The 11,324-nt window shown below is 42.3% G+C and overlaps 3 protein-coding genes across 5 annotated transcripts in view; 1 reads left to right on the top strand and 2 right to left on the bottom strand.

The window, feature by feature from the left end:
• The window catches only part of LOC102254783 (chromosome unknown open reading frame, human C1orf112), a 36,536-nt gene extending 35,821 nt beyond the window's left edge, over nt 1-715 (bottom strand). Inside the window, exon 1 of the mRNA XM_005867636.2 lies at nt 623-715. Within this exon, the coding sequence (XP_005867698.2) occupies nt 623-659 (37 nt within the window). The 5' untranslated portion in view covers nt 660-715. The remainder of the gene's footprint in view (nt 1-622) is intronic.
• A 3,147-nt stretch (nt 716-3,862) lies between these two features.
• LOC102252782 (histidine protein methyltransferase 1 homolog) lies at nt 3,863-6,614 on the top strand. Of its 3 annotated transcripts, none has more exons than XM_005867627.2 (2): nt 3,863-4,343; nt 5,253-6,614. In XM_005867627.2, the coding sequence occupies exon 2, from the start codon at nt 5,450-5,452 to the stop codon at nt 6,566-6,568; it is 1,119 nt and encodes a 372-aa protein (XP_005867689.1). In that variant the 5' UTR covers nt 3,863-4,343; nt 5,253-5,449; the 3' UTR covers nt 6,569-6,614. The 3 variants fall into 3 exon arrangements, with proteins under 3 accessions (XP_005867689.1, XP_014396355.1, XP_014396356.1); XM_014540869.1 differs by having other exon boundaries at nt 3,863-4,397; nt 5,255-6,614; XM_014540870.1 differs by lacking the exon at nt 3,863-4,343 and adding an exon at nt 4,431-4,866 and having other exon boundaries at nt 5,255-6,614.
• Nucleotides 6,615-8,173: 1,559 nt separating this feature from the next.
• The window catches only part of CHD1L (chromodomain helicase DNA binding protein 1-like), a 66,424-nt gene continuing 63,273 nt past the window's right edge, over nt 8,174-11,324 (bottom strand). The window contains exons 21-23 of the mRNA XM_014540868.1: nt 10,947-11,061; nt 9,889-9,997; nt 8,174-8,525 (exon numbers count right to left, since the gene is read on the bottom strand). Of these exons, the coding sequence (XP_014396354.1) occupies nt 8,447-8,525; nt 9,889-9,997; nt 10,947-11,061 (303 nt within the window). The 3' untranslated portion in view covers nt 8,174-8,446. The remainder of the gene's footprint in view (nt 8,526-9,888; nt 9,998-10,946; nt 11,062-11,324) is intronic.

Here is an 11,324-nt window from a genome sequence, read left to right as displayed (position 1 = left end):
ATGTAATGATGTTTACTTTGAATTTATATTAGTTCACACAAACACTCTATCCATGCTTTTGTTTCGGCCCTCCGGTCCAGTTTAAGAACCCATTGTGGCCCTTGAGTCAAAAAGTTTGCCCACCCCTGGTCTAGTCTTTACTCTTCACCACCTCTCCTGGCTAAATAAGCAAATCACATCAAATAAGGGTAATGAAGACAGATAAAGATGAGAAAGACAACTTTTTCCAAATGACAAATGTGTCATCACCTAAATAATCAGCTTTCTGTAACCTAGAAACTATTTTCTAAAGCTACTTCACATGTTAGAGGCTGAAAGCAATAGACTGCAAGTTTGTTTCAGAGGTTAACCACACAGTTTAACAACTAACATTTAAAGTTTGCATTGTGCTTACACACATATTATTAAACAAAATATGTTTGCTATCTATCAAAAATGGAATTTAAAACTGTAAGTACTGTAATTAGAAGAAATTTGGGCATTTTAAGTAATTGAAAGTTACAGAGACTGTAACAGGACAATAGGAAAAGACTCATTTTGAAGGGAATACAATGCTGTATTGATAAGTATGATTAACATCTTAACATCAAAATAAATCATAGAGTAAGATAGTCTGACTTACGAATATGCTCAATCCAACTGTCAGAATGTTGACACATGGAGTAAAATAATTAAGGAAAATCATACTATTAGGATGTTCACTACTGAAAACAAATTTAAAAGGACCATTCTTGAAGTTTAAGCAATAATCAGTAAGAGATTGAAGCTAGACTCAAATTACTGGCATAATTTTGCTTTTAAAAAGTTAAAACTTGCCCTGGCCGGTTTGGCTCAGTGGATAGAGCGTCGGCCTGTGGACTGAAGGGTCCCAGGTTTGATTCTGGTCAAGGGCACGTACCTCGATTGCAGGCTCCCAGTCCTGGTCAGGGGATATGTGGGAGGGAACCAATCAATGTGTCTCTCTCACATGGGTGCTTGTCTCAGTCTCTCCCTCTCCCTTCCACTCTCTCTAAAAATCAATGGGGAAAAAAATATCCTCAGGTGATGATAAAAAATAAATAAATAAAAAGTTGAAGCTTTTAGATTAAAAAAACAACTGCTCCAGGGATATTCTTGCCTTTTCAAGCTATTAGATAAAATATCTTTGACAGCTGACAAACAATTCGACAATAAGCCATGGATTTCTGGTTTCTCAGGCAGGAAAGCAATTTCTCTCTCCTCAGCATTTCTATAGTACTTTATCTGTAGCTGTCTTAAGTCACTCACCACTTTCTATCTTCTTTTCATATTATTTTCATACCTTTCTTACCAATCTTACCAGACTGAAACTCTTCTGCACATAACAGAAGCCTACAAAATATGTCACAGTACATTATCCTAACAGTAATCAAATTATAAAACATACACTTACAGCCCGGCCAGTATGGCTCATTGGATTGAGCATCATCCTGTGCACCAAGAGCTCACTGGTTCAATTCCTGGTCAGGGCACATGACCGGGTTGCAGGCTCGATCCCCATTGGGGGATGTGCAGAAGGCAGCCGATCAATGATTCTCTCTCATCATTGATGTTTCTATCATCCTCTCCCTTCCTCTCTGAAAGCAATAAACATTTTTTTAAATAAACAAAACAAGATGATTTTCGTTAATGATAAAGTACTCTTTAGAAAACAGGACAAAGTAATAAAAGTGTTGCAGATTGGGTTTGTGGGAACTACCTAAAGTTGAGGGCTCTGAAAAGGGCCAAATGAGGTGAAATTTGAGCCAAGACCCGAATGATGAGCTGCACAAAAGGCTGGAGAACAAGGGAGGCTGAGGGAGCAGCAAGCATGAAGACCTCGAGGTGGGGAATTCATGCCTTCGTGGACAGAATGTAGTGAGCTAAGCAGGAGGAAAAAGCAAGGCTTATATTACATGGGGCCTTACGGTAAGTTTGGGGGGGGGGGGGGTGTTTAAAAAGGAAATGGCAGGTCTTTCACCCAGAACTACTTTTGGAGAATGGATTATAAGAGGACATAAGGTAACTATTAACAACAGTCCAGGTGAGAGATGATGAATGTTTAGAATAAAGTGATAGCAACTGGGGATGGAGATAAGTGGATGCTTGAAGTCATAGAGACAAAAGAACTTGCTGATTAGATGTAAGGATTCAAGGTTTGTGAAACCATTTACAGTTAAGTCCTCACTTAATTTATCAATAGATTCTGTGATTTAAAGAAACACAAAACCACTTTTTCCATAGGCCAACTGATCTAAACAAAAGTTCCTATTTTCTAATGAAATGACTTTGAACGAAATCATATTATTCTAGGACCTGCTGTATTTCAATGAAGAACACTGGGGGTAGAACAGGTTTGGGTCTTTCTGAATGTTAAGTGTGAGATGCAAAACCAGGTGGGAATGTTCACTTTCAATTACTGAGGTTCCCCTGTAACAGCGGTTCTCAACCTGTGGGTCACGACCCCTTTGGGGGTCGAACGACCCTTTCACAGGGGTCGCCTAAGACCATCGGAAAACACATATATAATTACATATTGTTTTTGTGATTAATCACTATGCTTTAATTATGTTCAATTTGTAACAATGAAATTGGGGGTCACCACAACATGAGGAACTGTATTAAAGGGTCAAGGCATTAGGAAGGTTGAGAGCCACTGCCCTATAAGTTTGAGGGGAAGAAGAGGAACCATGTTCCTTATCTTTGTTACTCCAAAGCCTGCCATCCTGCCTGCTACACCCAGTTAAGGACCCAGTACATGTCTTTGAGAAGGATAGCTATTTCCTTTCCCAAGCCAAAATCCTGTGGGGTTTTTTGTCAAGTCCAAATCCTTGAGGATGGGGATTCCTTATCTGCACAACGACTAACAAAGGGGCTCTGGTACCTAGTGGGAGTGTGCCAATGCCTAGACGAATGACGTCTACGGGATGGCAACATTTGTGTTTGGCTTTAACTGTAAACATTATTTATGCAGGGTGGGGACTCTCTCAAATAAAGGTCATTTTTCCTCTTCAGTGTAGTTTTATGTTGAAGGTGAGCGCAAAAGCATTAAAAAAAAAAAAATTACCTTTTACCATGAACAGCCAGGGCTCGAGGCACACTGACAACCACAAAGGCACGAGACTACTAAGGAATGGTCAGCACCTGGGCAACCGAGGCTGCCAGCCCCTCCACCCCGGCAGGTGGAACCAACAAGGAGAGTGAGCCGCTCCTCCCAGCCAGCGCTGCAGGACAGGCGGTGGGCGAGGGAGGGAGTCTGTAGTCCTCACAATACCGGGAAGGTGTCGTTCAGATCCGCCACGCATCTTAGAGCTGACACAGCTCAAAGGGACTCTGCCTCATCCCGCTTGCAGCGGTTCTCAACCTGTGGGTCGCGCCCCCTTTGGCGGTCGAACGACCCTTTCACAGGGGTCGCCTAAGACCATCCTGCATATCAGATATTTACATTACGATTCATAACAGCAGCAACATTACAGTTATGAAGTAGCAACGAAAATAATTTTATGGTTGGGTCACAACATGAGGAACTGTATTTAAAGGGCCAGAAGGTTGAGAACCACTGGCTTAGAGTCAGGTCTCGCCTTATCGCTCGGGTCCCAGTCCTGGCCTCTCCCACTCTCCTGTCCACAAGTCGTGAGGAGCACAGAAAAACTCCCCGGCACAGAGCAATGGACGAAAAAGCCACTCGCACCTCCACCATCGAGGGGCAGAGGGCACCTCTGCGAGCCCGAGCAGTCCGTCCCAAAGCCAGGCATGCCCTGGCTCTCGGGCACACGGTCCCCGCTCGCCCGCCGTCCCCTCGCGGCTCCATCTCGCTCACCGACAAAGAACCCGGAGATTTCAGGCCGCGGGAACGCAACACGACCTGCCGGCGGGTGTGGCCCGGCTGAGGGGAAAGATGCGACACCTCTGGGTGCATCCCCTCTGGGTGCAAGCGACAGCGAAGGATATGAGGAGCCGAGGCAGGACAGTCGGCAGCTCCCGGCGGCACAGCTCCTCGGGCCAGCTGCTCAATTCCTCCAGGGGGACGGCGCTCGCCGAGACGGCGCCTTCCTGAGACATGTTTTTGCCCCGCAACCAGCTTCAAATCAGTCCCGCCACCGCCGAGACCGGAAACGCCGCCGTCCCGGCAGGCCTTGCGAGCTCTCCGACGGCGCCAATACCATAGAGAGGGAGCGGGCTGCGCTCCTTGTTGAGCCCGGCGCGGCTGTGAAAAGGCGGGCCTCTCTGGCCCGCGGAGGACTCGACTCACTGGTGCGCGCTTTCAGCCCCGAGCATCTGGCGTGACATGAGGTTTCTACACGCGGCCGTGAGCTGGGAACTGGCGGAGCTGTGAGCATCCCAAGGTCTAGATTACTGTCTTTGTTGTTACATTGAGGCGCTTTGGGGAGGTGAAGGCCGTAAGTCCCCAGATTTGCTACCGTCGATCCCAGGGGGCTTTGAGATTGCGTATCTGATGTGGTTGGATCCGGTTCCTGTCCACTTCACCGTGTGACCCTACTTTGTACGTCTTCAATGGGAATAGAGACCCCACCTGCCAGAATTGTACGATCTGAAGCAGGTCTAGTACCGTGAGAGTCTCGGTAAAATTGCTTCTACTGTCCACAGGCCTCTCCAACCGTTCAGTGTCCTTATTGTGTGTTTGTTCTGCCGCCAAACTGACCTTTACTGATTACTCCAAAATCACCCCACTCCCATGCACTTAGGGCTGCTGATATCCACTAAGTGTTGTGAGGTCATTTGGATGAACTTGCACCAGAGTAGAACCGTGCAAGTTTTTACAGGGCTACACATTTAACAAAATAAACTTGAATTCCTGTTACTTGAAACAGGAACAGACTGAGTGAAGAGATGCTGTCAGTTTAGTAGGTTAATATGTTCGGGCAGCGTCATGACAGCTGACGGACACCAAGCGGCTAGACTTGTCAGTTCCTTCCCGAAAATTTGGGACTTTGTTTTTTCTAGTTGTTGCTGCTGTTGTTCTATTATTTGTTTTTACTCTTCATTCTCTAATCCAGCTTTTGACCCCTGCGGGGTTGTGTGTTTCCAAATCTCCTTATTTCCCTCAAAACTTGTATAGAAAAAGTAGCTAGCTGAGGGGTTTGGGGTGATTACTGTTTACTATTATATTTTAAGGAAATGTGTCATTTTGCTTTTTACTAACAATTTTATTTATTTTTTCCTTCAATACCATAGAGAGAGGAAATGTGTCATTTTGCTTTTTACTAACAATTTTATCTTATTTTTTCCTCCAGAGTTAAACAGAAAGAAAAGCAAAGACCTCTAAAAAGTCATTTGGAAACATCTCTAAATATTTGTAACTGTATAAGCCACTACAGAGAAAGTGACCCAAACAAAACTACTTAAATAACTGAAACAGGTTTATGTTGTGTGTCATCAATTCTATCCAGAAGCTGAGGAGTCTCCCTTTGAACTGAAGGATTGTACGAGGATGACCTTCCAATTTAATTTCACTATAGAAGACCATCTGGATAATGAATTAACGCCCCCTGGAGATGGAACTTTGACCCCAAATTCCTCAAAAGAGTCTTCAGTCTCAGAAAGTCAAAAAGGTAAACACGAGGACACAAAATGTTCTACAGAGCAGTCTGTCTTGCCTCCGAATCACTCGTGGGGACCTACGTCAGTGGGACATGCAGCCCCCTCCCAAGACACATGCAACTCACTCAATGCAGCTCACAGTTCAGGGAACTTAGAGCCTCATGAAAAACAGCCTTGCTTGAGACTTGCCAAAGAGCATGCTGTGCCTAAAGATTTAAAGAAAGTGTTAGAAAATAAAGTCATAGAAATATTACCAGGTCTCCAGCACGTTAACATATCAGTAGTGAAAACCATCTCGTTGAAAGAGAATTTCCCTGGAGAAAACATCGTTTCAAAGACCTTTTCTTCTCACTCTGATCTGATTACCGGTGTTTATGAAGGAGGTTTAAAAATCTGGGAATGTACCTTTGACCTCCTGGCTTATTTCGCAAAGGCCCAAGTGAAATTTGCTGGGGGGAAAGTGTTGGATCTTGGCTGTGGATCAGGGTTGCTGGGTTTAATTGCACTCAAGGGAGGGGCCAAAGAAGTTCATTTTCAAGATTATAACAGTTTGGTGATCGACGAAGTAACTTTACCTAACGTGGCAGCTAACTCCACTTTGGAAGATGAAGAAAATGATGGAAATGAGCCGGATGTGAAAAGATGCAGGAAACCAAAAGCAGCACAAAAACTAGGTCAATGCCGGTTCTTTTCTGGGGAGTGGTCTAAGTTTTGTAAGCTTGTAACCAGTGAAAAACATTTTGAAAAATATGACCTCATTCTCACCTCAGAAACGATTTACAATCCGGATTACTATGATACTTTGCACCAAACATTCCTTCAATTGTTAGGTAAAAATGGGCGGGTGCTTTTGGCCAGCAAAGCACATTATTTTGGTGTAGGTGGAGGTGTTCATCTCTTTCAGAAGTTTGTAGAAGAAAGGAATGTATTTAAGACTAGAACACTTGAAATAATTGATGAAGGACTAAAAAGATTCCTAATTGAAATGACTTTTAAGTATCCTAGTTAATGTCCACGAGTGTCATAAGTAAAATAAACAGAATAACTAAAAACTTTGCTACTTTTTATAATACAATTAGCGTGTCCTAAGTAAAATAAACAGAATAACTAAAAACTTGTTGAGAATGTTTAATTTCTGCTTTGCTACTTTTTATAATACAATTAGCAAGGGTCTTATTTTTTAATATGTATTTTTATTGTTGATGGTATTACAGATGTCTCCCATTTTCTCCCTCTTTTCCCTGCTCCTCCCAGGCCCTACCCCCCCACCCCTCCAGGTCTTCACCATCCTATTGCCCATGTCCATGGGCAATGCATATAAGTTATTTGGTTTATCTCTTCTCGTCCCTCTCAACCCCGCATCAAAGTATGTCAGTCTGTTCCATGCCTCCATGCTTCAGGGCTTATTTTGAGAAATTAGGATTCAATAAAATATATTTACTGGACTTCTGTTAACTAGGTACTTTCTATAGCATCTTGCTTAATATTTATAACCTTATGAGGCATATAGCATCCTCATTTTAATAATGGTCACAATAGCTAACAATTCCCAGTATTTACTATGTGCAGGGCAGAAAAGCTTTACATATACTAACATTTAATATTAATAACAGCCCTGAATTGGGCTATGATTCAGGTTATAATTAGTATCTCCATTTTATAAAGAAAATGCAGTCAAGGAAGTAATTAAACCCCCATCACATTTCTCACCTTGAACCAGAATCTGAACTGATGTCTATTTAAAAGCTTTTCTTACCTACCCCAGTGGTCTCAACTTTACCACTGCCTGTTTTTCATCACAAATATTTAGCACCCTTGTATTATTCTGAAATGGAAGTCACATTTAAAGAATTTTATTTACGCCCATCATTAAAAATTGTATATATTATACATAAATCCCTAATGTGTGTATATACAGTTATATTATAAACATATCATGTATATAAGTTTAGTTAATATCCATTATTTCATATGGATACAAAAAAAATAAGAAAAATAAAACAATGTTTTTTTCCTTCTGATGGGAACTTTTAGGATGTACTTTCTTAACTTTTATATATACCAAGAGTGGGAACCTTTTTTCGGCCAAGGGCCATTTGGATATTTATAACATCATTCTCGGGCCATACAAAATTATCAACTTGAAAATTAGCCTGCTATATGTGGTCAAAATATTTAATTAACCCACCCTAACGCCTTGGAAGAGCCAGACCAAATGATTTTATCTTCCCCCTCTCCCTCCAATAATTAGATAGTTGTCTTAGCCCCACCTAGGTGTATCCTTCCACTGCCCATTTCTGTACAAGTAGTAAACTGTTTTAATCAGTGTACCTATATAATGTAATTTTATCTGTCAGGCAAGACTTGCTCTTTCCTTTTCAAACCTTTCTCTTTGTTGTTGAAGGTACAGTGTATGTTATTTACTATTTATATATGTTTATTTTTCCCAGGTAAACTCTACAATCATTCCGACAATTTAAACAATTCCTTTGATATTATATTAAATATATAGCTTAAGTTGGTGGCAATTAGAACACTTAGACTATTACATATTCTAATCCAGTCTGACAGAGGGGAAGAAATCTAGATTGGGGGAAAGAAAGCAATGAAACCATTAGAGATAGAAATTTTATTATTATTCAAATAGCTATGCCAACTGGGGCCCTGAGAAGCTGCCAAAGGACTTTCCCAACTAACGTATACATCCCTGTATCACAGGTACCAGTCAGAGCAACACATCCAGAACAAAATTAGGATTAAAAAAAAAAGAGGCCCACCTTTCAGATCCCAATTCCTTTCAAAATATTCTATTAGAGTAGTTCTGAGCAAAACCCTTAGCTAGTGGCTGAAGGCTGGGGCTGGGCTGGGGCTGAGCCGGGGCTGGTTCTCAGGGCGGCAGCTGTCCTGAGGAGGAAGATGAGGACTGTGAATGAGGGACGGCAGCCTTGTTTCTGGGAAAGTAGTATCTGGTAAGGACAGTCAAGGAAGATGCATCTCATCACTTTAAAATCAACTTTACTAGAACTACTAGTTGTCTAGTTTAGTCATTGTTGAGATAACCACTCCAGAAGTAGAATGCCTTTAATTCCCTTTCACCATATTACAAATCCTTCAGATGTTGATAGTACTTATTACTGCTATTGCTGATGTACTAGAATGCTTTTGATACTGCTTGAATTATGCAAGAGTATAAAACATGACTTCTCTACTAAGTTTTTATAGTAACTTAAATACCTTGAAAACCAACACTGAGTGAATTAATTTCAGTAAGTATCTAAGTAAAAAAAAGATAGAGTTTCTATATGATTATAACATTTGGACTTCTTGTAATAGTTCAAACAATTCTAACTTATACAACCAAGAGGTCATTAGAAGAAAATACTAGTCTAGCAAAACTAGATTATATCAGAGGAATGGTGGCGTGGGAGACCCCTTAGTCTCTCCCCTGGAAGTTTCAACAACCCGAACACCCAGATTTCAACAAAAGATTCCCTGCTCAAGCACAAATATGCCTGAGAGACCCACGCAGTGAAACATCTCAAGATGGGCATGTGGAGCAAAAGGGGAGGCAAAAAGGGAGTGGGGCTGATATGAGCCAGGAACACAGCCAGGCTCAGCTGGGAGAGGGGAGGAATCTGGTCATTGTGGACAGCCCGTTGGCCATCACCACCTTTCCATGATGCTTGGCCACCACCTTCTCTAACCTTGGCCCCAGGATCTTGCAGGGGCCACACCACTGTGCATGAAAATCCACAACCACGGGTGTCTCACTGTTGACAACTCATTCTTGAAAGTCAGGTCCATCCTGGATGTTAAAGGTTGTTGTGTAGACTGGTGGTATGGGGGGATGTTACTGTCAGGTTACCAAGACTTTGTGGGGTCTACACAGATCTGGAAGTGAGGGGTGCCCACCGACCTTGAGATTTCCTGGAGATGTCAGGTACCTCCTCAGGAGAAGCCGCTGAACTATCAGAAACCCTGGCTCTCTGGAGGGCAGGCCCTCCCACCCTGGGCCTCCTTCCACTCGGCCACTGGACCCCACGGGAAGGTGCCCGCAGAGTGCCTCAGCCAAGACACCACCTCCAGCCACCCACATGGGTCTCCTCTCATGTGTCTTTTAGCTCTTGGCACCCAGAAAGGCTTGGATGTACTTGTCTTCTTCGATAAAAGTTAGAAAGTGCTCCTTAGATTTTCTCTCATTAAAGAGGGGCAGAGTGATAAATGTGGCAGAGGAGGCTTTGGCGTTGGAGTAAACAGTGATATCAGAAAATGTAGGACATTTTCCCTTTTGAAGTGGGAGGGGTCACTATTGGAGTAACAAAAGGATACACATAAGTTGGGATGCCTTTTGCAGCCAAGTATTTCCGTATAAGTCGCTCAGTACCATACCAGTTGAAACCTTTCGTAGCATGCCCAATGCGTGGGAGATGGACACTTGCTGTTGAAAAGAAGAAAGAATAGATTATGATGTCTTCCTTGATCAAAAATGGATTGGTGGATATATATATATATATACACAAAGGAGAAAATAATCTTTACTCTTAGTCACTCTGTGGTTTCCAATTTCCGTATAAGTCGCTCAGTACCATACCAGTTGAAACCTTTCGTAGCATGCCCAATGCGTGGGAGATGGACACTTGCTGTTGAAAAGAAGAAAGAATAGATTATGATGTCTTCCTTCATCAAAAATGGATTGGTGGATATATATATACACAAAGGAGAAAATAATGTTTACTCTTAGTCTCTCTGTGGTTTCCAACGGACCAAACGTACATAATCATGGAGCATCCCACTCAAAGCACACAATTATAACATCAAGAATATTCTGGGGAGGGATGTAATACGGAAAAATAATTCTGTTGAACACAAGGACTGACCTACAGGTAGACCCTGGAAAGAAGTAGGTACAATGGAAACAGAATATATGATCAATGGTCGAGATGTAATCAAAATCAGCAAAGATTCTTTAACAAGTCAATCAGTTCAACAAACTCTGAGATATACAAGGTTTGGAAACAACACTAAACTATGGTTTTTGACAGAGAACTGTCTGCTGATGTGGACTGTGACTCTCCAAGAGAGGACATGATAGAGGGCATTTCCCAACTGCATATGACCAGTTTACTTCACCTCTGGTGCCTCCTTCCTCATCTGTAAAATCATGACACAAGTCCCCCAGTGGATGCAGATGGTACACAGAGATCACAGATACAGGGATACAGAAAAAGGGCTTTACAAATACAAGATGACAAGGTGGTTACTTCTCTCGCCTCTCACATCGGGACTTACCTTTATATGTATACTGAACAGGTTCTTGACATTTCTCACCCCTTAAAAACTGTATTACAGAAATCCATCTACTCCTGAGGACACATGGAGGAGCTCACCTTTCTTTTTCTTTGCTGCTAAAAAAATCTTCTTCAGGCCCTCTTCTAGGGCTGTCATCTTAATGCTGGACAGGACATTGGAGCGATCACGGTGCTGAGCCACAATCAAGGCCAACTAGGAGAAACCATCATTAATAGCTGACACGGCATGAGATGGCTACACAGCCAACTAAGTGATCTGCCGTTGGAGGGGGTGTGAGCATTCCCCCAACAGGCATAGCCCTATATGGATCACTCAAGATAGCTCCACCTCTTTTGAATGCTCTGCCTGAGTAGCCATATACTACCAAATCTATGATTTCACACCCCATTGTAATTGTTTTATCTTATTTTGTGGCAACTTTATATAAGCTTTTCTTACTCTTTTTAAGATATGTT

The sequence above is a fragment of the Myotis brandtii genome, unplaced genomic scaffold (assembly GCF_000412655.1).
Source record: "Myotis brandtii unplaced genomic scaffold, ASM41265v1 scaffold250, whole genome shotgun sequence".
Classification (NCBI taxonomy): Eukaryota; Metazoa; Chordata; class Mammalia; order Chiroptera; family Vespertilionidae; genus Myotis; species Myotis brandtii.
This window is presented reverse-complemented; position numbering and strand designations above follow the sequence as displayed.

Coding starts and splice junctions, on each gene's coding strand:
- LOC102252782 (XM_005867627.2), top strand. CDS start 5,450: ATGACCTTCCAATTTAATTTCACTATAGAAGACCATCTGGATAATGAA.